This window comes from Xenopus laevis, chromosome 7S (genome assembly GCF_017654675.1).
Source record: "Xenopus laevis strain J_2021 chromosome 7S, Xenopus_laevis_v10.1, whole genome shotgun sequence".
Lineage (NCBI taxonomy): Eukaryota > Metazoa > Chordata > Amphibia > Anura > Pipidae > Xenopus > Xenopus laevis.
In genome coordinates this window covers 95,132,451-95,160,131 of record NC_054384.1, presented here as the reverse complement: position 1 = coordinate 95,160,131, position 27,681 = coordinate 95,132,451, and the positions used below count along the sequence as shown (strand labels likewise).

At 38.4% G+C, this 27,681-nt stretch overlaps 1 protein-coding gene across 5 annotated transcripts in view; it reads left to right on the top strand.

The window, feature by feature from the left end:
• The window catches only part of LOC108697770 (carcinoembryonic antigen-related cell adhesion molecule 19), a 38,968-nt gene extending 11,547 nt beyond the window's left edge, over nucleotides 1-27,421 (top strand). The window contains exons 1-7 of one of the 5 annotated variants that reach the window (XM_041571582.1): nucleotides 9,361-9,473; nucleotides 15,912-15,991; nucleotides 16,343-16,693; nucleotides 20,469-20,522; nucleotides 23,028-23,081; nucleotides 25,786-25,890; nucleotides 26,585-27,421. In XM_041571582.1, the coding sequence (XP_041427516.1) occupies nucleotides 15,943-15,991; nucleotides 16,343-16,693; nucleotides 20,469-20,522; nucleotides 23,028-23,081; nucleotides 25,786-25,862 (585 nt within the window). In that variant the 5' untranslated portion in view covers nucleotides 9,361-9,473; nucleotides 15,912-15,942 and the 3' untranslated portion in view covers nucleotides 25,863-25,890; nucleotides 26,585-27,421. Of the gene's footprint in view, nucleotides 1-9,360; nucleotides 9,474-15,911; nucleotides 15,992-16,342; nucleotides 16,694-20,468; nucleotides 20,523-23,027; nucleotides 23,082-25,785; nucleotides 25,891-26,584 lie in introns of those variants that run through there. The other 4 variants (XM_041571581.1, XM_041571584.1, XM_041571583.1 and 1 more) reach the window with 4 other exon arrangements.
• The last annotated feature ends 260 nt before the right edge of the window (nucleotides 27,422-27,681 follow it).

Sequence of the window (27,681 nt, the reverse complement as noted above, 5' to 3'; positions counted from 1 at the left end):
ACATGAATAGAGTAGGCAGTCTTGTACTTCACCAAGGAGATAGTGCTCATCAGGGAATGTGCAAAGTGATTGCTATTAACCAGTTAGTTTGTGTAGATAAGTATAGAGCTCCTTTTCTACCTACTGAGAAATGCCTTTTTCACCTTAGTGTAGTATAGGCCACCCCACTAGGGTTGCCACCTTTTCTGGAAAAAAATACCGGCCTATATTCTTGCAATTTTTTTCCTATTAATAACATTGGTATCAAGCATAATTTTTACCGACCGGGCCGGTAAAATACCGGCCAGGTGGCTACCCTACACCCCACACAGGTCTGTGGCAGTTTATAACAACCCTTCTCACATTTTCCATAGTATCTGAATTGCCAGTTTGGGCCTGCAGTAACCATTATCATGCTAGCTAACTAGCTGGTAGTGTCTGTGTATCATTTCCACGGGCAGACAATTCATTAAAGGATAATTAAAAGCTTAACTTAAGAAGTAGCTAGAAATGTTGTACATTATGTTTTGTGCATCTGTACCAGCCCAAGGAAACCACAGCCCTTTAGCAGTAAATATCTGTGTCTCCAAAGATGCCCCAGTAGCTCCCCATCTTCTTTTCTGCTGATTCACTGCACATGCTCTGTGCTGCTGTCACTTACTGAGCTTAGGGACCCACTCACAATATACAGTACACATAGAATAGAAATGTCACAATATAAGGCTGATTAGTAATTAATACAGATAATTACTACATGGCAGCACAGAAACCAGTGCAATTAGCATCAGAATTTAATAATCAGCCCTGTGGCATCAGCTTATATTACAGACCAACCTCATTTTCTGCTGGATAATTAGTGACGAGCCCTAAGCTTAGCTTCTCAACAGCTGCTCAGAGCCCACTGAGCATGTGAGTGTCACAGACACTTTCCAAGATGGTGACCCCCTGTGACAAGTTTGAAGTCCTGGATCATTGCTGCTATTGACAAGCTGAAACTTTAGGCTGGTGCAATACGTTCAGCATATAAAATACGGAATTTTTGGCCACATTCATTTTTAGGGTTTAGTTCTCCTTTAATCTTCCGTGTGGAACCAGACTGGAGATATTTTCCTTTAAACAGTTTTTGTTAAAATACATTTGTGCATCATTCAGGACATTGATTTACACTTGGATGGCATCTTTGCACTGTTCAATAAATCTTCTCTTTGGTTAAGAATCACTATAGCCTACTCATGTTATACTAGTACTAGTGTTGAGAGTTATAGTTCAGAAGCATATAACCCTTCCTCCACTCATTTGCAAGGGCTGAAATAAGAGAGAGAGGGTCCAAGTGTGTTCTGCCTAAGAAAGGGTTACATCTGCAAAGCAAGGGGGGCAGAGACTATGGCAAAGTATTAAAAGTGTAGTATAGCACCATTGAATAAATTTGGGATCACCCCGTTTGCTGCAACCACAGGTATTGGCATTCTTTTCTATTTGGACTATGGCAAAGTATTGACAGCTATAATTTACTTTCATTCTCCCCACAGAATTAATAACTGGAAGTAGTAGCATAATGTAATCTAAGTCAATAATTGCCTTCTTTGTACCTTGTGCAATTGGTCAGCATTAATTCTGCTAAACTGAAGAGAGGCGTTGTTTTTTCTAGAAATAGTTATAGCGATCCTGCCACTGCCATTGTACAGTTATAACTTATAACAAAGGGAAACATAAGGTTCAATTATAAACAAGAAAACCACTGACTGAGAATGTAATACAACTTGTCCTTACTTTAGTGAAGGTTTCAGCAGAAGTTAAATCGAGTGTAGGCACCTCTTTTCTCAAGTGGTCAAGTAACCTGTAGCTGTAACCTTGCTGCGTGTTGGCTTTACATGTATATTATAAGAAATATAAATGAATATATACTAATACATATACTAAACTAGCCGTAGATCTTAAGATCACAGTAGCTGTAAATATTATATGTTTTTTTAAGAAATCATCCAAGCCATTCTTAAAGGCAGTAACTGAATCAGCATCACAACATCACCCGGCAGTGCATTCCACAACCTCACTGTCCTGACTGTGAAGAACCCCCTACGTTGCTTCAAATGAAAGTTCTTTTCTTCTAGTCTAAAGGGGAGGCCTCTGGTACGGTGATCCACTTTATGGGTAAAAAGGTCCCCTGCTATTTGTCTATAATGTCCTCTAATGTACTTGTAAAGAGGAATCATGTGCCTTTTCTCCTGAGAAAACAACCCAACCTTGACAGCCTGCCTGTAAGGAAAGCCCGTTGGCGCTCCTTTCCCCTTCAGCACCGCAGACAAGATGGTGGCGTCCAAACGTGCGGTGTCAGCACGTGACATGGGCACTCTCTTTTGGAGGAAAATCCCCTTTAAATAGATGCCAAAGACTTCGTGACCTTGCACAATTATAGGTTGAACTCGTGTTCCTGGGTGCGTTATTACTACTTCTGACCTTGATTCCTGATCTTGACCTTGGCCTGTTATATTGACTAAGAACCTTGCTTCCTGAACTGACCTCTGCCTGGATTTGATTTCACTACTTCTTAACCCCTTGGATACTGTGAACTGTGTTTGTTGCCTGCTGCTTCCTCCTTGGTCCGCAAAATTCTAAGCAGAGCCTTCAATCCCTGACACCACCCTCATTAATATCTCTTTTACCATTTTAGTTGCACGTCTCTGCACTTTTTCCAGCTCATTTGTGGCCCTCTTAATGGAAAATTCAACCGTTAACTAAAAAAAAACCCTACCCCCCTACTTAGGTAGACCCCCTCCATCCTCCCCCCCCAGCCTAGCTGCCCCCCCCAAGGAAATGTCCCAAACTTTTTACTTACCCCTCGGTGCAGATTCAGGGATCGCAGTTCACGGCAGCCATCTTCTGGATCTTCGTGTCTTCTTCCGCTTCTGCAATTTCCATCCATTTCGGCGCATGTTCAGTTGTTGCAAACCGGCAAATCGCTCCAAATGCCCATGCGCCACTCATCCAGTCGCATTCTCAGATTACCGAAGACCCGGAAGATGGCTGCCGTGAAATGCGATCCCTGAATAAACACCGATTAAAAAGTTAGGGGCATTTCCCCGGGGGGCAGCAAGGCTGTGGGAGGAGGGAAGGGGGTCTATATAGGGTAGGGGGGTAGGAGATTTTCTAGTTAATGGTTGAATCCTCCTTTAAGGACTGGAGTCCAAAACTGCACTGCATCCTCCAGGTGAGGCCTCACCAGGGACCTATACAGAGGCAAAATTATGTTTTCATAAATACATTATGTGTTTTAGTAGCCACTGATTGACACTGCCTTGCGTTACACATCTTGTTACCCACAACAATTCTTATTCCTTCCAACTAATGGTTTTCTTATGAACATACTGTATATTTTCCTACTGTTCATACATACAGGGTACATTCATACATACAGGGTACATTCATACATACAGGGTACATTCATACATACAGGGTACATTTATACATACAGGGTACATTCATACATACAGGGTACATTTATACATACAGGGTACATTCATACATACAGGGTACATTCATACATACAGGGTACATTTATACATACAGGGTACATTTATACATACAGGGTACATTCATACATGCAGGGTACATTCATACATACATTCATACATACAGGGTACATTCATACATACAGGGTACATTCATACATACAGGGTATATTCATACATACAGGGTACATTCATACATACAGGGTACATTCATACATAAACGTCCACCTATAATAATTAAATTATGTTTATTCTTGGATTATTAATGACATCATTTCCTTGATATTTTTCGGTATGTAGAAGTATAGCATGACAGTGGTTCTAAGGCAGGGCAGGAAGTATAATTGTTTATTCAAAGACTTACTTTTCAACCATTGCTGTGACTTCCTGGCAGTACCTGAGTAAGACGGTGTAACACAGGTGTGGCAGCAGTATCAGGAAAGCTATTGTAATAAAAATCCATACGAAGTACAGTATTACACAATTAAAAGACAAATAATACACAGCACAGAAACTAGATTGTTCATCCAGTTCTGTGCCTGGCTATAGAAACTATTATTTTTCACATTGTTAAGATGGCAACAATACTAAAAATAAACAACATATTGTCAGATGGAGATGATATCATATGCCTATCATTCAAAACAGAAGAATACATTTCATTTGTATGGGCTTCAGGGTAACTTAGAGACCTTCAGTTTATACTGAAATATATGCAATTACGTACAGGTATATCATTTTAAAAGAAATGTGGCCATTTAACAATTTACTATATATATATGTGTGTGTGATTGTGCATAATCACAATGGGGGTCATTTATAAAGTTCGCACAGCGCACACAGTATTTATTTACAAATGGTTGTATTGGCCATGTATTTTCCGGAAGCTAAAATATTGCACTACTATGCTCGCCTTTCCGGTTTTTGTGAATTCGCATTGAGATTAAATTTTCGCAAATAAGACAGGTGTTTGCGTGAGTGTGCCCACTGTATGACGTTGTTGTGCACGAAAATAGCATTGACAGTGACTTCAATTCGCAATTTCTGAAACTGTTTTGAGAATATTTTCGCCGCCACTAAAGTAATGGCGTAATTCAAATGCAGAGTGTGCGCATAAATATTCGCAATTTGCGATTTTTGCCATATTTGAAAAGCTCTTATAGACATTCGTGGAAAAAAAAAATCCACAATTCTGTTTGCATACACTTATTCAGCTTTAGAAATGTAACCATGTGCAGGGCTGTGTGGAGTTTATAAATAAATGAGCCCCAATGTGTTGCATTGATACAGAAATTAACCTCAATGGTAGAGCCAAGGAGACGGGATAAAACTGGAACAGTAAGGAAAAAATAGGAATAGGCTCAAGAGAACTGACCTCAATATGTGGGTTCAGCTTTATGATTCTAAACAGAATGATATATAGGCATGATACTTATGATATGGATTTAGAAGGTATGTGTATGTATATACTGTATGTATATATATATATATATATATATATATATATATATACATATACATATATATAGATAGATAGATATCTACAAGAAGGTCCGTACTCTCAGGACTTATAAAAATCATAATATTTATTATAAATGATTAACATTTTTGCTATGTCCCTACCCGAAACTTTAGTCATTTATAATAAATATGATTTTTATAAGTCCTGAGAGTGCGGACCTTCTTGTAGTAGTTATGGATAATTTATTGGCACTGCACCCATGCAAATTTAAGTAACTTTATCGAGAGTGCTGGCAACCCTTGGACTTGTGTGTGTGTGTGTATATATATATAATATATATATATATATATAATATTAGGGATGCACCGGATCCATTATTTTCGAATCGACCAAACCCCCGAATCCTTTGTGAAAGATTCGGCCGAATACCGAACCGAACCCTAATTTGCATATGCAAATTAGGGGTGGGAAGGGGAAAAAATGTACTTCCTTGTTTTGTGATGAAAAGTAACGCGATTTCCCTCCCCACCTCTAATTTGCATATGAAAATTAGGATTCGCTTTGGCCAGGCAGAAGGATTCGGCCGAATCTGAATCCTGCTGAAAAAGGCCGAATCCCGAAAGTCCTCTGTACTCAACTCATTATCAATATATTTAAGACAGAGACATTTTGTGCATACTGCTACTGAAAAATGCCTTACCCTTTAAACAAAACAGGGATTGTTTGTCCATATATTGCAATATATTTAAGCTGGCCAACTATGTCAAAGTCATCCCATATCTGGCCTTTCCTACACTCAATTTTCATCCGATTCATTAAGAATTCTATTGCTTAATTATACATTTTACAAAGGGACTAAGTTTTACCTGCAACTTACTAGCTGCTGTCAAAGTAAAACTCCCAAACTTGGCTGCCCTTTTATTAGACACCAGTGGGATCACCTGACTATAGCTGGGAGGGGTGGGAGCTACAACATGGAGCTGGTCACTGCTCCTGTATAACTATAACAAACATTTATATTTATAAGTACTAAACTATATTATTTCTCTGTTTTTTCCCTCCTCAATGGCTTTTTGCCTTTGAGATATACAGCAATCTCTCTTTGAAAAGTGTTCTTTTAAAGGAAAACTATACCCCCCAAACAATGTAGGTCTCTATAAAAAGATATTGCATAAAACAGCTCATATGTAAAACCCTGCTTCATGTAAATAAACCATTTTCATAATAATATACTTTTCTAGTAGTATGTGCCATTGGGTAATCATAAATAGCCAATTAACAGACAGAGTTCTGCCTTTTGCTTCCTCACTTCTTCCTGTTACAGTTAGGGGCACATTTACAAAGCTCGAGTGAACGATTCGAATTAAAAAAACTTCGAATTTCGAAGTGTTTTTTGGGCTACTTCGACCATCGAATGGGCTACTTCGACCTTCGACTACGAATCGAACGATTCGAACTAAAAATCGTTCGACTATTCGACCATTCGATAATCGAAGTACTGTCTCTTTAAGAAAAACTTCGACCCCCTAGTTCTGCAGCTAAAAGCTACCAAACTCAATGTTAGCCTATGGGGAAGGTCCCCATAGGCTTGCCTGAGTTTTTTTGATCGAAGGATATTCCTTCGATCGTTGGATTAAAATCCTTCGAATCGTTCGATTAGAAGGATTTAATCGTTCGATCGAACGAATAATCCTTCGATCGTTCGATCGTAGGATTTGCGCAAAATCGTTCGACTTCGATATTCGAAGTCGAACGATTTTAGTTCCTAGTCGAATATCGAGGGTTAATTAACCCTCGATATTCGACCCTTAGTAAATGTGCCCCTTAGTGTTGTAGTATTTCTGGTCAGGTGATCTCTGAGGCAGCACAGATAGAGTCATGAAATGGTGGCTCAAGGCAAGAGATGTAAAAGGGCAATATTTATGTAAATGTATATTCCAGTTTGGTAAGATTCTTTAATATGCCACTTAATATGATATGAACTATCTGTTGCTTAAGTGTTCATTTTTGGGGTATAGTTTTCCTTTAAGGGTGGAGGAGAGCCCTTTTTGATTGCCGGAGTGGGGAGACACCATTAGTTTTAGAGGATTAATCATTTATATTCGAAAATAAATGTGCACGCACTCCTGCAGCCTTGGCAATTGAGGTTAAAATTTGTAACTTTATTCCATCATATTAAAAGGTATGCGTCCTAACGCGTTTCGTATCTAAAGATAGGTAATCATAACTGCCTATGATTACGTATCTTTTGATACGAAACGCGTGCACATTTATTTTCGAAGATTTGTTTCGCCTAAGCTATGGGTTCGGGGCACGGCACCCGGGACACTTGAGTGACAAGCTCTGCTGATTTTCTACCACATTTGAAATAGAATTGTTCATCCTTTAAGTGAAGGGCCTGGGGTTTGGACACCCAGGTCACCCCTTTCCACTCGGTGAGAATTGCCCAGTGGCTTGCTTTTGGCTTTTTTTCTATTTGATGTGTTTAGGTATCTAACAGCATTTAAGCAAGTTCTTAATGGAGGTCGTTAATTAGTTAGTCCATATAGAGATTGGAGCCAGCCATCCATTTTTGTGTATGTGTATTTAATCATTTATATAACATAAAGCAGTCCATACAACTCCCACCATATGCAAATTAACTTGAGAGCAAGATCTGTAGCAAATTTTTGCTAGGCAGAAATGAACGCTAGCGTATCTTCACTTTAAAATGCTCGCATTACCGAAGTACCGCTATGAAAAGTCACCAGCATTCAGCATCCAGTACGAAACTGTTAGTGAATTGGCGTTGTCAGAGCGAATTTTCACCTGCTGAAGTGTTGCGCTGAGTGCGAAGTGGAAGCTGGCGAATTTTCGCCGGTTAGTAAATCTGCCCCATGGACAAGATTCAATTGAGAAAAACTTATCCCACTGTTTTTCACATGAAAACTTTCTTGAAGTCTATGGGGAAAAAAACTGGAGCTGAATTTGGAGAAAATGTTTTTCTTTTCAAATTGAATCTCATCCATGAGTTTTCAGCTAATAAACAATGAGATGGCTCACTGAATTAAATCTGGCTCAATCTGACTCAATATTGGGGGACAGGAGGTTTAGCTTTTATTAACATGGAAATGCCATACTTGGGATGTAAATGTGGGGGAGATATCAGTTCCCCACTATGCAATAAACTGTAGAAAGTCTGTAAATTAGTGGCATACCAGGTTGTTTTTGGAAAAAGAACATGCTATTATTTAAAAATATTGTAGATCTTAATACAATTGACTGCAAGGCATGTGCAGCAGCGATACAGTATGTCAAAGTGTGGGTTTTTTTTACAGCAAGGGAGTGAGCACTCAAGCTCATGAGGGAGTCATGGGTGGAAGGTGACTGAGGTGCAGGTAATCACTGGTGGTGGAGGTACCTTATTGGGACTGAAAATCGTCAGATCGGCAATACATGCAGAGATATTATCGGCAGCCGACAGAAATCTTTTATCCTGGCCGATCGACCAAATGACCGATCTCAGGGGGACGCAAAATGTCTGGACTCTCCACACACAGTCCGAAAATAGTACGAATCGAGGATTCATACAATTGGATCTTTGCGTCTATGGCCAGCTCAAGATTTACCCTCTTCTACTCAAAGCCTTAGACAGTATTCTGGAGCTTTAGGGCAGAGACACTCGGTCAGATTCGGGGGGATTAGTTGCCAGGCGACAAATCTTCTCTTCTTCGGGTCTAATCTCCCTGAACTGCCTTCCCGTCGGCTAGAATGTAAATCCCTTTCACGTTAACTAGTATGTAAATTACCAGTGGGATGGCACTCACGCTTAGTTTTCCGAATTTGCCTCACGAGGAATCTTCGTATTACTTCGGAAATGAAGCGCTTCGAATGCCATCTCGGTGGCAATTTACATTAAAGCTGATGTGAAGGCAGGGGAAGGCAGTTCGGGGAGATTAGTCACCCCGGAGAAGAGGAGATTTGTCGACAGGCGACTAATCTCCCCAAATCTGACCGTGTGTCAGTACAGCAGTACAGATCAAAATAAATATAAAAGAAAATACCAAGAATGGGCCCCTTGTGTCTCCAGGTGCACTGTGATCCTGCTTAATTGTTGTATATTTCACAACTTTTGGTAGTGGGAGTAGCCTAGATGGTAGGTGTGTAGGATGCAACTACAGTCTGCCAAAATAAAGCAATAAAGCAAGTGCTGTTTATCCCCAGATGCCTCTTCACAATAAGATTATATGAAGTTTATATACTTGTTTGGACTAAACATTCCTTTCCAGGAAGTGTCTCTTTATTGCTATTGCATCATAAGGAACAAAGTCTTGGGCACCAGTGATATCAGGGGTGGGTGTTACCTTGGCAGGTTCTGCAGATATTAAGCAAACCATTGTCATACTTAAGGTTACATATTCTTTGTACATTCTTCATATCATTGCTTTTTTCTTTTCTGTAAACTCCGGACAAGTACCAGTATAGTAGCTACTAAGGGCAATACTAAAGGAATAATAGGATTGATTTCTTTTACTGCGCAAACAGTAAGTACCAGCATTTATCATTACTTACATTGACAATGTGACAGAGGAGTCAGGAGGAGAGGTCACATGGTGCCGCTGTATTGTAGGAGAACACTTTCCAAATAAATCAATTTTGGGTGCTGCTCTAGGCTGCTAAGTCAGCAGTCTATGGTGCAGATTTACTAAAGGGCGAATAGTCGACAGCAACCGCTTCACACTCATCGCTACGCTAATTCACTTCACTGTTGTGGGCGGTGAACACTGAAGCCTTTTCGCTAGCGTTACTTTAGTCGCCTGGCAAAAAATTTCCCTTCTTCAGGGCGACTAATGTTCCTGGACTGCCTTCCCTGCCTCCCGCCGGCTAGAATGTAAATCGCCGGCGGGATGGCACTCGGAGCACTTCGTTTTCCGAAGTCGCCCGAAGTTGCCTGACGTCTCTTTCACTAGCGAATTGGCGTAAATTGGCAATGTCCCTGCGGGTGGCAACGCTGGCGAAAAGTCGCTAGCGTTAGCAAATTCGCCCTTTAGTAAATCTGCCCCATGTGTTTAGAGGGATTATTGAAATAGATCAATGTTCTACAGATCCCTGAGGGCTTATGATGTGCAACTTTTATATAGTATCTATTCTTTTATATAGTATTGTATAGTTATTCATTAAAATTATCCCTCTTTTCTGTAAAAGAGGGACTAAGTTCTGATAACGATTGTAAGCTCTATTGAGCACGTACCTCTTTATCTCTGAATATCTATATGTAATATGTATGTTCAATGTATATATACACTTACGTACTGTATATATTATACACCACTGCACCATATCTGTGTGCTTTATAAACACAATAGGTATAGGATTCATTATCCGGAAACCTGTTATCCCTTAGACTCTTGCCTTGTCTCACTCCCAACTCCTGTATGAAAAGAGAATGAAGAGAGACAGAAACTGAGAGTGATTATTTCAGAACAGGTTCGGAATCTTTAATAGATTGTATTTAGCAAATGTCTTATTTCAGTACGATGAGGCTTAGATCAAGCATGGCATGGCGTCATTTCAGAACTTCACCGATTCCCTAATTGGCGCAGGCGTCACTTCGCTAGCAAAGGAGATAGACGCTAGCGTTGCTTTGAATTTTCGCTCTGGCGTACGGACGTAACTCCCCAAATTCACTAAGATGCAGATTTTACTGAACGTTTCCTCATTCACCAGACTTGCCTTCGCCAGCTCAGACCAGGCAAAGTGCAATGGAGTGCATAGAACTTAAATTTTTAGTTCAAAATCCAAGAAAACACTGGCGTCTTTTCCTTTTTTCTGAGTGATAGCCTGCAAAGGTCTGTAAAATATTTTTTTGGTAACCGAGTTCCCCCATACATTTTCTAACATATGGAACATTAACTATACAGTGGGCTCATGTGTAGGGCAATATAACAACTCTATTTTATTTAAGGTTCCCTGGACTTGTGTAGTGTAATGTATTTGCTGCAACATATACGTGCATGTAACTTTATCATTTTCCGCCGTACGCAAATTAGGCAATGCTAGCGCACCTTCGCTTTGATTGCCGAAGTAACGATAGCAAAAATTTGCCATCGTTCAGTGCACTTTAGGGAATTGGGGTTGTCCTAGTGAATTTATTCCTGGCGAAGTGAAGCCGTCGCTGGCGAATTTTCGCCGGTTAGGGAATTTGCCCCTTTACTGTTTATGACATTTTTACTTTTATGGCGTAGGACTGCTGTGCCATTTCAAACAATGATGTGCCAATGGTGTGTCTTGTGTGTCACAAAAGTGCTTTGCATCAAGTGAAAGTTTGCTCCAGTTCAAACATTTGATCTAATTCATACAAAATTATATATGCTTATAATTTCAGGATCTTATATTGACTAATATATAAATCGTATTGATTATAGGTTGAGAAAAATACCCGCCCCCCCAAAAGTGTCACTTCTCCAGTCGATAGGGAAATACCTTACCTAGTAGCATCTGCAGTCACCGCTCCACCCTATGGCACAAAGCTCTCCCCTTCCCTTCTCCAAATCAGCCTGTGCAAAAGTCATGAATTCTTTCCAGAGCTGTCTATACACTTGGATTCATTGGGGTGCCTCACACTGGCCCTACTCTTTGGCAGGCCCACGGGTTTATAGTCCACAAGAGACGATAGCCGGCACTCCTCTAATTAGGTACGCCAATTTATAAAGTTCCAATTGTGTGTTGATCAGTTTTTTCAAGTTAAGAAGAGATGGAGGTTGTGAGTTCATCCAGTGAATTCCTACGGGTTTCTGCCCATAGAACAAATGAGACAAGTCTCATGAACGCCATAGTGTTATTCAATGGTACTGAGGAGTCTACTAGGCCTAGCAGACAGAATTTGTGGTTAAGTGTAGGAATTTCAGTCCCTCCTGCCAAAAGTGAGGTTTAATACATCCTACGTTTCGGTTCCTAACCGGAACCTTCGTCAGGGAACCCTGACGAAGGTTCCGGTTAGGAACCGAAACGTAGGATGTATTAAACCTCACTTTTGATTCATAATACAGCTGTTTTGGTCAAATTCCTAGGAGTGCCGTCGTCTGCTGCAATTCTACTATTTAAACTTTGACTGGCACCCAGGGTGAATATGGATACATGGTTGTGCGTTCCTTATGCCTTTCTATATATATATATATATATATATATATATATATATATATATATATATATTTTTTGTAACTTAGGGGCAGATTTACTAAGCTCGAGTGAATAGTTTGAATGAAAAAATATTCGAATTTCAAAGTAATTTTTTGGGTACTTCGACCATCGAATTGGTCAAATTCCATTGGATTCGATTGAATTGATTGATTCGTACGATTCCAAGTAAAAATCGTTCGACTATTCGATAATCGAAGTACTGTCTCTTTAAAAAAAAACTTTGACTTCATACTTCACCAAATTAAAGCTACCGAAGTGCAATGTTAGCCTATGGAGACCTTCCCCAGCACTTTTCTAAGTTTTTTTTGATTGAATAAAAATCGCTTAAAATCGTCCGAATCGTTCGATCGATTTTCATTTGATCGTTTGATTGAACCATTTGCGTTAAAATCCTTCGAATTCGATATTCGAAGGATTTTACTTCGAGGGTTTTTTAACCCTTTGAAATTCGACCCTTGATAAATCTGCCCCCCCAAAGTTTTTTATTTATTTGTTGTTACACAGACATAGAAAATATGAACAAAATGACATATGTAACACCTCGATATCCAATATTGTGCAATACAATTCAGCATAGGCATTTACATGATATACAATCTGAAACCGAATACAAACGGAAAACAATTGGGGCCTATTGATGTATATTTCTCTGATATCTACTACATTGTTCAACTGAAGGCTGTAGCATGTCATTTATACCCAAATCTAATGTACAACTTAGAAAAAAAGAAAAGAAGGAGGAAGAGTAAAGAAAAAGAAGTGAAAGGAAATAGGAAGATAAAAAGTTGAAAAGTTATCCTTGGGAGGGAAATCAAAGCAGTTTATCTTAGTTTTGCACAAATTTAAAGCCTGTGTCTCTATATGGGGGGTACTATTCCCAGGCTGTTGGGTGGAGGTTATATAGTCGTTCCAGTTAGCCCATATTTTCTCCCAATTATCCCTGCGCCCTCTTATATTTGCGGTCATGTACTCCATGTCCCTCATATCCTCACTCTGCGAATTATATCAGATATTGCAGGGGGAAGTATGCTTTTCCACAAGTGCTAGTCTGGTTGTAGTAAAAATATAATTCGTAAGCCTCTGTTCGGAAGCAGAATTATCAGGTATAGGTTTGCCAACCAATGTGGTATAGATGTCTAGGTGAGTATCCCTATGTAGTATTTTTTAAAATTTAAATTATTTGGATAAAATGGGAGATGGCTTTCGGAGCTTTCTGGATAATGGGTTTCCAGATAACGGAGCTTTTACCTGTACTTATTCCCAATCAATGTCATCCACTGCAATGTAAACAATTTCCTGCAGTCATGCACAGTCAAAGGGTCCTGCGAGACATTATGAGCCAGGCTTTGCCAAAGGAACATTAATGGCGATTGATTCAGGGTGTCTGGGAATGTGAGAGCAGTCCATTCCACAATAGGTCACAATGTAAGCAGGACTGACTTTTATGTAATCCATTATATAACTCATCACAAGTCACACATAATCAATGCCGTCCTGCTTTCCAATACCATTGCTACAATGCTGGATGATAGTGTAATGCAATTTCTATGTTGGCACTTGAGTAAGTGCTGCATTTGGAACTAAGTCAAACACAGGGCAAATAATCAATGAGTTTCGTTCACAGACTACAAAAAAAATCAATGTTTATTTTGTGTTTAATATAGATTGGATTCTATTGCACATTTCATTCTGTTCATTGTGAAACATATCCCAGGAAATCACCTTGATCAATCACTCTGATTTAATTGACTGCTGAGTGTAGAATATATGTTCATTTTCTGCATGTCCCCATCTACCTATTTCATCATTTTACTTCCCTTAAAGTGATTCAAAATATAAATCTACATTAAGGGGCACATTTACTAAGGGGCAGATTAATCAAAGGTCGAAGTGAATTTTCGAATTGAAAAACGTCAAATTTCGAAGTAATTTTTGGGTAATTCGACCATCGAATAGGCCAAATTCGACTTCGCTTCGAATTGAAAAACCTTCGAAAATTTGACCACTCGAAAATCGAAGTACTGTCTCTTTAAAAAACTTCGACTTTGACACTTTGCCACCTTAAACCTGCTGAATTGCTGTTTAGCCTATGGGAGACCTCCTAGAACCTATCTGAGGCTTTTGGGCAAATTTTTTTTTTTTTGAAAAATCCTTCGAATCGTTCGATTCGAATGGTTAAATCGTTCGATTCGAATGGTTAAATCGTTCGATTTTACTTTGATCGTACTTTGATCGAATATGGCCGTTTTCACTGGAAAAAATACTTTGACTATCGAAGTACTCAAATTCGATGGTCAAATTTTGAAGTTTTTTTACTTTGAAATTCGATCCTTGATAAATATGCCCCGAAGGGTCGAAGTGAATTTTACGAATTTAAAAACGTCAAATTTCGAACAAATTTTTGGGTACTTCGACCATCGAATAGGCGAAATTCGACTTCGACTCAAAGTAAAAAAGTTCGACTTCGAAAATTGAAGTACTATCACTTTAAAAAAGTTCGACTTTGCCACCTTAAACCTGCCGAATTGCTATGTTAGCCTAAGGGGACCTCCTAGAACCTTTAGCCAACATTTGGCTAAGTTTTTAGAAGTCGAAGTAAAATCGTTCGATCGATCTATTAAATCGTTCAATTCAAAGGATTTCATCGTACGATCAAACGATTTTACTTCCACCGAATATGACCAAACTCGATAAAAAAAAACTTTGACTTTGAATATCGAAGTAATGCAATTCGATGGGCGAATTTCGAATGTTTTTTACACTTCGTAACTTATAAATCTGCCCCTATAAGTTACCTATAGGTCATGTTGATCATTTTTTTGCTGATAGTTCTGCTTTTGTAAGTAATTGTCACTTGAAGTTCCTAAACCTGACTGTCCCTTCTTAAACTGTCAGTTTGAATTTCTAATGCTAATGGTTAGTGATGGGCGAATTTATTCGGCAGGTGCGAATTCGCTGTGAATTTGCAACTCGCCGCCAAAAAAAGTAAATCCGAAACGGCAAAAAAACTGGCGTCTCGTTTTTGAGGCCGATGTCCATTCTTTTGACGCCGGCGTCAAAAATGAGACGCAGGGGCCGCACCACAAACAATTTTTTTCGGCAAATAGTGATTGGCGAATTTGAGCCATTTCGAATTTTTCAGCGAAACGGCACAAATTCGCCCATCACTACTAATGGACTCCTGCTGCACAAATATGGCAGCCCCCTCATAGAGGAACAGGGTAGTAAGAAAGGTAATGTAAAAGCATCAGGCAAATACTTTTATGGCAAAATTATAAATATCATTCAAAGACACATGTTATGATAAATAACAAAAAAGGTTATTTTCTGGTGTCAGAATCTCTTTAAAATAAAAGAACACTCCGTTTACTGATGGTTACATCTCTATTAAACATATTAAACAGGAAAAGAGAACTGAAACAGGGAAATATAATAAAAGTCGGTAAGGGAAAAACTATTCACAATGAGAAAAGTTATGCTTTGCGCGAACAAATCTTGCAATAACAGTATAAGGAACAATATTACATTGCGAGATGTGGATTTTTATTCTTATTGGTGCGAATTGTTTTTCTCTTTGCGACTTTAATTACATTCCCCCAATAATGCAGTTTTAGCCATTTTCTATTAATGTTACAGACTGTAAAGCATTAAGGCATTTCTGTTTGGAATCTGATTTTGGTGCAGTCCAGTCTAGAGGCCCAATGTTTATTTGCATGTGATTGTACAGAAATCAATGAAGAATAACTCAGCTCACGCATTAACACAACTATGTTTTCCCCTAGGTCTCTGTCTGACAAAAGTCATTAATCCAAGATGGCCTCAATACCAGGCAATTGCCTCTTTAGGGGGGTTTTTATCACAGGTGAGAAAAGGAAAAGACCACGTGATGCATGTCTTCTACACCTACTGTACAATGAATATTAATGTCATGTGACAACACTATGCTGTATATCTGTGTGCCAATGGCACAATTAAATTAACCATATCAGCAGTGGCATAACTAGAAAAAAGATAGGGAGGATGGGATGCTGCAAGTTACTGTTCCTCCTTGTGTCCAGCATTGACTGAAGAGGTAGGCCCATGTCACCTTGGGGGGGTGACATCCTAACCCTGTCAAGCCCTGCTTCCTTACACTTTGCTACAGATCATTGGGCCCCCTTATTGTATTCTTAACTGTGTGTACTCTATACCAATGATGACTCATTTATTTCAGCTCTCCTCAGCTTGTTGATGGACACGACAAGAGGAATCACCATTGAAGTGATCCCTACACGTCCAATTCCCAATTCAGATGTTACTCTCAAAGTCAAAGGTGTCATTGGGACAATAAGAAGCTTCAGCTGGTACAATGGATCCAACCCAAGCGCTTCAAATCAAATCTTAAACTATATCCCATCTCTTACACCACCACAGACCAAAGGACATATGTACTTCGATCAGGCAGAAGCACTGGCAAATGGCTCACTTCTGATCAAAAACTTCGTGAAGACATTTGAGGGTTTTTACACAGTGCAGATACAAGCAGAGAGCCCACTACAAGCATCGGTGTCTGTAACTATGAGTGGTAAGTGATCATATAAGATAATAACATTCATAGCCATGTCAATATTGACACCTTAGCCATTGTTAAAATGATAATGATGAAGTGATATTTTGGTGCACAGAGACAGAATCCCTCCAGCCCTAGCTTTAAATAAAATTGTTTGGAGTCCCCTTATACTACCTGCCACATACGGTTAAGTGGTTTACTCCTATAGAAACTAGTAAATAATGCTTAGCAGATGATTCTGTACTCCACAGCCCACTGTATTATTGTGCCAAGCACACAAGAATAGCTGCAGGTTATTAGTGGCTATTTTTGCTGTCTATATAATTAAATTGCTGGACATTTATGGCTGACTAGATCACTAGTGATGTCAGATGAGCAGTCGGCCTCCTGTCCTTTCTGGTTTATTATATGGGGCTTCTGACACTTCAGAAGGGTGGTAGGAGGGTAGAAGAAACAGTGGAGACTATATTTTATTCTTCTAGTAAACTCTCTCCCTCAAGGAAATGGTTCAGTATGGTTCAGTCTAGGAATAAAATATTAGTAAACAGTTGTTATAGAACCTAACAAGTTAATGGCAAAGATAAGAATAAACTGGTCACTATTCTCCCCATAGTAACAGGCAAAAGGATGCAAGTAACACATATTTGAGGATAGGAGGCCTCAATAAAGTTAATACGTCACCATATGAAGAGTGATTAAAGAACAGTCATCCAATGCACATAGATGTTGACTTGATGACAATAATGATGCTGATGATGGATGGTCCAGTTGAAATGGTGATTATACAATGAATATAATATTCGCAACTAAAACAAGTAGCGTTCCTTGACCATCAAAGAATATATATCAGAGTAAAGAGGGTGCACTCTTTGCACTTTCTAAAAGCGATTATCAGTGAACACCTTTATGTGTTTGTAGGGTTTCCCCTGTATCAAAATCAGTCTATATGTGACCCGGTGCAAGCAGAACAAAACAGGAATACAATAAAAATATAAAAGATATAAAATAGTGCCCAGAATGCATAACTCTTTAAAGGGATCGTGTCATCGGAAAACATGTTTTTTTTCAAAACGCATCAGTTAATAGTGCTACTCCAGCAGAATTCTGCACTGAAATCTATTTCTCAAAAGAGCAAACAGATTTTTTTATATTCAATTTTGAAATCTGACATGGGGCTAGACATTTTGTCAATTTCCCAGCTGCCCCTGGTCATGTGACTTGTGCCTGCACTTTAGGAGAGAAATGCTTTCTGGCAGGCTGCTGTTTTTCCCTCTCAATGTAACTGAATGTGTCTCAGTGGGACATGGGTTTTTACTATTGAGTGTTGTTCTTAGATCTACCAGGCAGCTGTTATCTTGTGTTAGGGAGCTGTTATCTGGTTACCTTCCCATTGTTCTTTTGTTTGGCTGCTGGGGCAGGTAAAAGGGAGGGGGTGATATCACTCCAACTTGCAGTACAGCAGTAAAGAGTGATTGAAGTTTATTAGAGCACAAGTCACATGACCAGGGGCAGCTGGGAAATTGACAATATGTCTAGCCCCATGTCAGATTTCAAAATGGAATTTAAAAAAATCTGTTTGCTCTTTTGAGAAATGGATTTCAGTGCAGAATTCTGCTGGAGCAGCACTATTAACTATTGAAAAATATTTTTTTCCCATGACAGTATCCCTTTAAGGTAAATATATGTACAAACCATGCTATTTAATATAACAAACTTTTGTGACATTAGAACATCCAGATGGCAACATTCTCATGGGAAGAGGAATTAAATAGAGTGATTGTGCAACCTGGAAAATTCAATAAAATGTGTATCATATTTATGAGCTAATATCCCCCAATATCATAAGGGAAAAAATTAATTGTAGAGAAATATACGTATATATATATATATATATATATATATATATATATATATATATATATATATATATATATATATATATTTATCTATGATTATGTTACCCTATTGGTGTAATAATTTTATTGGAATTAGAACTATAATTTGTTCCTCTTGAATATAAACTCTTGTTTGCTGTTTTTTTTTTTAACATATAATATGGATATTAGCTCATATAATATGATACACCATTTAATGGTTGCAGTGTTGCTGAGCAATCATATTATTGAATGCATTATAGATGCTGCCACATATGGTCCAATTTCCAGGATACCGGCTTGTCAACTTGTTTGACAGCTGATTGGATAATATTACAATGTGGCCCCACATGTGGATAGCCAGGATGCCCACATCTAAGAGATATAAGGCTATGGGGCAGATTCACTAAGATCCGAAGTTGCGCCGGCGGTAGCTTCGCCACACTCTGCCGCACTTCGCCAGGCGTAGTTTCGCAAGCGCTACACAAATTCACTATAATGCGAAGTTGCGCTCAGGGAGGCGAACGGTAGCGAAGTTGCGCTAGCGTTAATTCGTCAAGCAAAGCGCAGTTACGCTAGCGATGCCTAATTTGCATACGGTGCCAAGTTAAAGTACAATGGACGTATATGTAGCAGCAAATACATTACACTATACAAGCCTGGGAAACCTTCATAAAATAAAATAGAGTTGTTATATTCCTACACATGTGGCCACTGTATAGTTTAGGTGCCATATGTTAGGAAATGTAGGGGGGCAGGAGGGTACCCCCAAGTGTACGATCTTTTTCAGCCTTAAAAAAGGAAAAGACACCAGCGTTTTTTGGGACTTAGAAAAAATTTCAACTTATTTTGAAGCAATCCCTATCTACTCTATTGCACTTCACCTGGTCTCAGTTGGCGAAGGCAAGTCTGGCGCAAGAGTCAACGTTCATGAAAATCCACAAGTTAGTGAATTAGCGTAGTTAAGTTCCTTCACCATAGCGCAACTTCACCTGGCGTAAGGGTGCGAAGTAGCGCTCTAGTAGGTCCACTTCGCTAGCGAATTTACACCAGCTCCCGTTAGTAAATCGGCGAAGTAACGAAATGACCTCACGCTGGCGAATTTGCACTAGCGTTAGCCAGTTCGCACTTTAGTGAATTTGCCCCTATGTGTTTTTGAGTCCACCAATGAACCCCTACTTGCACTGAATAACTAAATAAAAAACGGATCAAACTGTACAGGATTGCCTTTCTGCCAAGTGATCTGACCAATCAACCCAGAGGCCCGGTAGTGACCACATTAGTTTATTAAACTTTGTACCACCCACAGTGTTAGCCTTGCACATAAGCAGACATATCTTTTATAGCTAACATAGATTTTTTCCATAATGAGTTCTATTATTGTCTTTTTAGATAAAATGCCAATATGCGCTAGACCAACTAGTCTGTGTCTACCTTGAAAACCACACAAACATTTTGCTGTATGTGTGGATACATAGTGGAGAATATAGCCACGTTCTATTTAATATTCAAGCTTTATACACTAATAAAACTGGCAGAAATGGTGCATTATTTTTTCCTCCTTGTCTTGTTATTTCTTCCTTTTGATGCACCAAGTCTTTCTTCTTCTTCAATCCTGCCACATGCTTCCCCTGCTGCTACAGTGTCCATCTCTTCTTAGAATTGTACTTTCATTCCCATGCTTGTTTCTCAGTGTCTTTGTGCAGGGTCCATTTTTTTCAAATGCACTTTTTGATTGACCACACTGTGATGTTTCCAAAGTCTGTGGCGTTCAGATAATGGCCCATAATTTCTCTTTGATGCCCTACTGTCTCTGCTTGTTATATGGAGCTTGCTAAATGGGTCTCATTGTATGGGTCTTTTATTCTCAACTACCGGAAAATCTACTAATATTTCTAGTGATACATGTTTTCTAGAAAATCCAACTACTCCCAACCAAAACCTAACATCTATTACCAATCCCCCAACAGGTAGGTAAAACATAAAGATAAAAAAGCATGATTCCCTGATTTCATCATTGTATTCAGAATACAAAGAGTATGTACAGTCTTTGCATGTTTATGTATAACAATAAGTTTGGGTTTCCGCTATTTATCTTAAGGTGGCAGGTGAGTATAAAGACCAGTGTCTCTATACTATAAACAATTGTGGTTTGCTACTTACATTTTGCCAAAGATTTGCATGCCACTAATTCAAATATGATTGTTTTTCCCCTTAAAATGAAGGCAAATGACTGCTTGTCAATGTATAATATACATATTCTAAATAAATACGGTACAAAAACATGAAAAAAACTTGATAAGACTTTTTGACTGTTCTTCGATGTTGTAGGCTTAAACTTAGCAAGCCAAATTGATTGCCGTTTTTATAATAAACAGCAATAGTAACGATTGGATTGTCATTTCTGTATATGGACTCTTAAGTTATAAAAACAGTTTTTTGGAGAATCTAAGGCCAATGGCACACAGGTGGAATTTAGATCCCGCTCCTCATGGGCAAAGCTGCAGTAATCATAATCCCCCTTTCCTGCCTGCAGCCACTTTCTATTCTGTTGAGCAGGAATGGCAAGACTATGGCATAATGGTATGTTTTATAAGGAAAAGCTACTGAAAACAATGCACTGCAGCACTTGGTAAAGAAAAAGTGTTTATTTGAGCCAAATACTAGGCAACATTTTGGGTATCTGCTCTTTAGCAAGCCTACATATTATTATTATTATTATTATTAATAACATGTATTTATATAGCGCCAACATATTTCGTAGCACTGTAAAGTAAATGTGTTTTATACAACTAAATCACATGAATTACATACATAGAACATATGGAGTTACATACATCACAATCAATACTGTACAAAAGGTGAGGAAGGTCCTGTGCAAAAAGAGCTTACAATCTAAAGGGAAGGGAATAATACACAAGGTGTGGGAGTGGGCAAGAACAGAATTAAGTGGGTGAGAGATGTAGTACTGTATGTGGTGTTGCATTTGGTAGTTAAGAGTGCGTTTTAAGAGATTACTTGAAAGCAGAAAGGTTGGGAGAAAGTCGGACAGACCGTGGGAGAGAGTTCCAGAGGAGGGGTGCAGCCCTTGCAAAGTCTCGAATGCGAGTATGTGAGGAGGTAATGAGAGCAGAGTTGAGTAGCAGGTCAGTAGAGGAGCATAGTAAGCGGTTTGGTCAGAATATAGAGATGAGTTCAGAGATGTAGGGTGGGGCAGAGTTATGAAGTGCTTTGAATGTCAGGGTCATAAATTTGAATTTAATTCTGAAGAGTAGTGGAAGCCAGTGCAGGGATTGGCACATACTTGTGTAACACACTCACTTAAATCAGTGTAATAACTGAGTGTGTTACACAAGTTTGATTTAAGTGAGTGTGTTCCAAAAGTATGAAGGCTTGATAAAGGGCAGGTGAATGAAACATTGACTAGCCTTTGGCACAAATAAAAACCTTTACATTGTTATCAAGTTGTAAAACTTTTGCTCTGTGATTTTATAGCCTCACAAAAGGATTTCAATATCTCATTGATAATAAACATCTTCTCCCCCATTTAAAAGAAAAAAAAAACATTTGGCAGTGGGATAAGAAGCTTATACTCAAAACTACATAAGACAGTCAATATACAGTAGTTGAGCAACTTCTTCTTGGATATGAGAATAGGGAACTGACCTCAAGTTTGAGTGATACTCAAGCAAATTTAATGTGCCATAAGATTGCCATTTCTGCTTGGTTCAATTGGAAGACGCTGTCGGTGGGGAAGGGTATTTAGATCATGCTAGTTCTCCCTGAAAGGATTGGGGTGCTCAAAATGCCTGTGAATCATTACCCTTAGGGACCCTTGTGTTCCATATAACATGTTATGTTTGCATGCATACTAGTAGATGCCTGTTACCGAATGTGTCTGTTTTAACATCCATTATCATGTATGTCCATTGTCTCCATCTGCTGTACATGTCCAACTTGCCACCTCCATACTTTTATTGGTATCTTTATCACAACCTCTTACCTCCTGTCCTTATTTATCTGCTTTTCATGTTTGTGTCTTCATTTGTTGATTTCTACCTTTTGCCACTCTTTGTAGCTGATGCAGACTATTCATTTTAGCTGAAAACCACTTGACTGTATATGATAGATTAAACCACATCTGGGTCTTTCCTTGCCTTCAGTTGCTTATTTCTGTCCTTCTGCGCTCCAGTCTTTCAGCTCTTTTTATGCATCACCAAAAACTCTTGGCTTCACCTCCTACCTTGCACATTTCCTTCCTTTGTCTTTGCTATAAAGACATGTTCCATAGATTGCTTTCAGTTTCTTCTTCATACAATTCAGGCCTTTTCCATTTCTTCTTCCTATCTTCTCATTTTTCCAACTAATCTCAGGGTAAAACTGGGAATTTATCTGCTGATAAAAAAAAAAAAGCTAACCCATAGGCTGCAGTATCACAACTTCTACTAATGTCTATAGTGATACCTGTTTTCTAGAACATGCTACTGCTCCCAGCCAACATGTTACATCTCTTTCTATAACCCCAACAGGTAGGTATGATATGTAGACAATGGAAGCTAAATGTATACAGATTGCTATTGTGCTTCTATAATCTATAGCAGGAGTGCCCATACTTTACTAATGTGAGGTCTACTTTTTGTGATGTTGTCCCATGATGATCTACATCTATAAAAGCATTGTTAGCACTCTGTTCCATGGAAAATATTACTTAGATATTGATTTATGAGAAAATGTATATTGCTATAGTTAAAGGAGAAGAAAAGGCTAAAATTAAGTAAGCTCTATCAAAAAGGTCTATATAAATAGACCAGTAAACCCTCAAAGTAATGCTGCTGTCCTATGTCAAAATAATTACCACATTTCTTTCCTTCTATTGTGTACACATGGGCTTCTGTATCAGACTTCCTGTTTTCAGCATAAACCTCCAGGGCTAGGGCTTGAGCATGCTCAGTTTGCTCCTCTCTCCCTTTTCCCCCCTCCCTACTGTAATTTGAACCCAGAGATATGAGTGAGCAGGGAGGCTCATGCAGGAAGTGATGTCACACCAAGCTAATATAGCAGCTGCTATCCTAAAAAAAAACAGAGAGCTTCTAGAGCTGTTTACTCATGTATGGTAAAGCATTCTGCAGGATAAATATAGTGTTCTAGCTTGCCCTATTGTGGCTAATCTATTGGCATTAATTTTGGTAGCTTTCCTTCTCCTTTAACAAACAACTATTTCTAATGTAACTTTATTGTAATAAATATGTGAATGAAAAGCATGAAACAGGTGGGTGATTTAGAGAAGTTGATTTTTGACAGTGTCTTGATCTTAAGCCTGTGATTAAGTGTTTGTAACACGAAACACGGAGGACACAATAAATCTTTTCTACTTAATTACTACAATTCGTTGGAAGATTGCCTTTATTTGAGTGCCTGCCACCAAATTTATTCACGAGTGTCTTGAGATCTACTGACCAACAAGGTCTACTGGTAGATCCCGATCTTCCTTTGGACACCCCTGATCTATAGTCTATTATTATCCTATTTAAAGAATGTGTGGTTGAGAAATTTGTAGGCACTGTTGAACAGTATTGAACATTATGTTTTATTGTATAGTGTGTTGTAGGAGCATGATACAGCCCATAAATGCAAGGTGGAGCAACGTATACGTTCAACGTATAACAATGTATACGGTTTAAGTTTTGAGTTGCAGATACTGATGGACAGTTCAGGAATGAAGCAATGTCTAAATAATAACAATGAATAAAAGGGTTGTACAAACCAAATAATGGACCATCTGCACAGGGCGCTTAACTATTTGGGACAGGTTACATAACATGTTTCGAGAATTCTTTTCAAGTGTAACAAAAACCAGTGATGCAAAGTATTTATAACCCCCACCCCTTCCTTTACTTAAGTCCGCATTTTGGGGGTCTGGTCCATTTTTTTGGTTTAAAAATATGAATACACCCTTGCCGAGAGCTGGAATGGAACTAATATGACCTAAAATATCATTAATCAAGGCTGGATAGCTGTTTTCAAATTGGACAGTAAAGGGTTTACAGCAAAGACAAAAGATGCCAAGATTGTCAATTATCCCGTTACCCTGCATTAGGTATTCACACCCTATGTGAAAAGACATAAAGATAGGACCCCATGCTGTTTTTATGGGTCACCATGATCTCCTTTAATATAGTAAACCTTCTTTCTGTGATAAACGATATTCATTAAAATAATGTCCATAATTGTATAATGGAAATTATTACTAAATATACACATTTCTTGAGACGCAGCAAGAAAATAATCCATACTTGCATATACTCAACTGCTATACCTTTCTGTTGGTGAATGCCTTCCCCAAAAAATAACCCTTAATCTTTTTCATCTGTAACATATACAGTATATAGCATAGAACAGCACACCAGCATTCCAGTTGTAGGATCAGTACTTGTAGTTCCATGTTCTGATGGCTCCAAAGACTGTTAAAATTCGTATGTATCACTATATTTGTCTTTATTTTCCTTTAATTTGGCAGTTGGTTTACTTTGCATTTTTCATTAACTGTTGTTATTTTAGTATCTTTGGTTGTTTTTTTTAGTATATTACTATTTTTATTATAATCTGTAGATTTGTGGTTCAGAGTAGAGATCTATGGGAACAGCAAAACATGGCAAGGACCTATCCAGGATTATTAAACTGATAATAGAGGTTGAAATACATTTGTAGAGGGGCATGATTTAATTATCTCTTTGTTGGCCTTTGGTCAATGACAATGACTGAGGTTAAAGTTGGTTTGGAGGCAATGCTTAGAGATAGAATTAAGACATTTTGCTAGAAGAAAACTCTTAATGTTTGAGTTGACATTATATTCATGGATGAATGGATGTTAGAGAACAATAATAGACATTTTCTAGAGAGGGCTGAAAGGTTGTTGGAGCTGTGATCTGAGGACCATGAAGGATTCATGTAAGCAAAGTTAAGGTGAGGAGACCAGTGAGAATTAAATGAATAATGGTGTTTGAGGATGAAATGTGTATGTTCAAGGACAAGTCATATGATAAATCAAATGTAGTGACAGAAAGCCAATGTTGCTAAATCTTTGGAGTTGAAAAAACTCAAGTTCATAACGTCATCAACATAACACCTCGATCCCATCACAATTCAGATGCAGACTGCAATATTCAACTATGTTTCAAGCATTATGTAGCATATGGTATTCTCATTTAACCTTGTTGTTTTTGAATTTTTTAGGTATAGCTCCTCTTGGGGCGTCATCTACTAGTCTACTTATCGGAGCACTGTTATTTTATACCCTCAACGTCCTCTGACAGTAAACATCAGGAGAATAATGCTAAGGTAACTCCATTGACAAACCCAACTGATTTACTTAATGTGACCTTAAAATCTGAAGGTGACAACTTTTTGTTCACAGCTCATCAATTTTGAAATGTTTTTGTTAAATTTGAATAGTACAAATTATGGTTCAGATTCACTCTGGTATTCAGTCAAACTTTTTTTTTTGGAAAATTACATTTATGGCCAAATCCAATAATGATGGCTTTGGTGCATCCCTCAAGTATGGGTCCTTGATACCTCTGGTCTACAAATGTCAGTAAAATCCAACATATAACCAACATACTGTACAAACAAAGGTTTTAAAAACTGTAATTATTTTTTAAGTTGTAAAGTCTGGATGTTTTCATCAAGCACCAACAAACATGAGGCTAATGCTACATGGGTCCACTTTTCCTGGATTCAGCAGAATTCCAAATCCATTCTAGTATTCAGCTGATCAAACTGAATCAGAACCCATAAAATCACAAGACCAAGGAAATTGTCCTCAATATTCCTCAAACTATGGCTAAATGACCGATTCATGGCATAAGGGGACCCTGGTCAAAGGTTGGACCATCAAGTGAGGCTTAAAGTAAAAAAAAGTCTAGAGTGTGTTAGAGAAATAGTTTGGAATGCTTCCATTTCAGTTTTCACAGTTACAATTGGGTTACAAAATGTGTAATTCCTCATTTGTTTGGTCTTGTTTTTCCAACAGAATTTCTGATGAATTTCATTTAATATAAAGGATGGAAGCTCACTAAAATTAAAGGACCAGGATAAAAGAGCAACAAAAGAACCAGCAACCTCTCATTCTCCATGAATTTGGTGTTACATTATAAGAGACGGCGCCAACTTTTTTTTCTTTAAAGGTTCTTCAGACCTATCGGGAAACTTCAAGAAGCTTCAATGAACTTTTTTGGGAAACTCTATATAAAACGTATCCTACCAAACAACAGATCCTATTATTTATTTGTAGTCTATACTCTTGTAATGCTTGCTCTTACATGTCTGGACTCTAATATGAAGGATGGGATACTAACACGTTGCAGAATGATTCTACTGTCACACTACTTATAGAATGATCTATGCAGAAGAACATTCCAATAGAGGAACAATGTGTGGGTTGGGGCGGGTGGGGGATGGGTTAGCACAACATAGAGAAATCACATAATGGGCTGTTATGTGCATGACTAATGTGAATTACAATGTAAGTATTATCTAACACAGCCAATAGCCACTATACAGCATGTTCATATTTTAATGCACTAATGATTTCTGAGTCCATATGAGTATGGGGACAATGTATTGGAGGCTTGAACATCGTCCAGTAGTTATTTATGTACAGCTCCGTGGGAGACATCTCAGCTTATGATGGAAGTTCATAGCAACCGTTTGGAACCCTACAGTGGAAACATAAAAAGATAACCCCAATACACCCAATACATGATTTGTATTCATGAACCTCCATACTTTATTATTCATAACAGGCAGAATAGAGTGATCTACTGTGTGAACTGCACATTTCTTAGACAATACAGTGGCTATAGTTCCCTGTGTGCGCTGAACCTTTCTTCTTTGCATGTTTGAATTTATGCAGTATAGTACAAGGGTACAGATTTTTTGCACACTCAACTAACCTTCACTGTATATCTGTATTAAGACATGTATGGGAGCATTGCCACATTGCATCCCAGTATAAGGATATAGCTCATTGTGCACCAAACACAACTGTATTGAATATGAGTGGGAGGTGATGTATTGTTTCCTTTAAAGGAGAATTCAACCGTTTTCAAAAAAAAAACCCTACCTCCA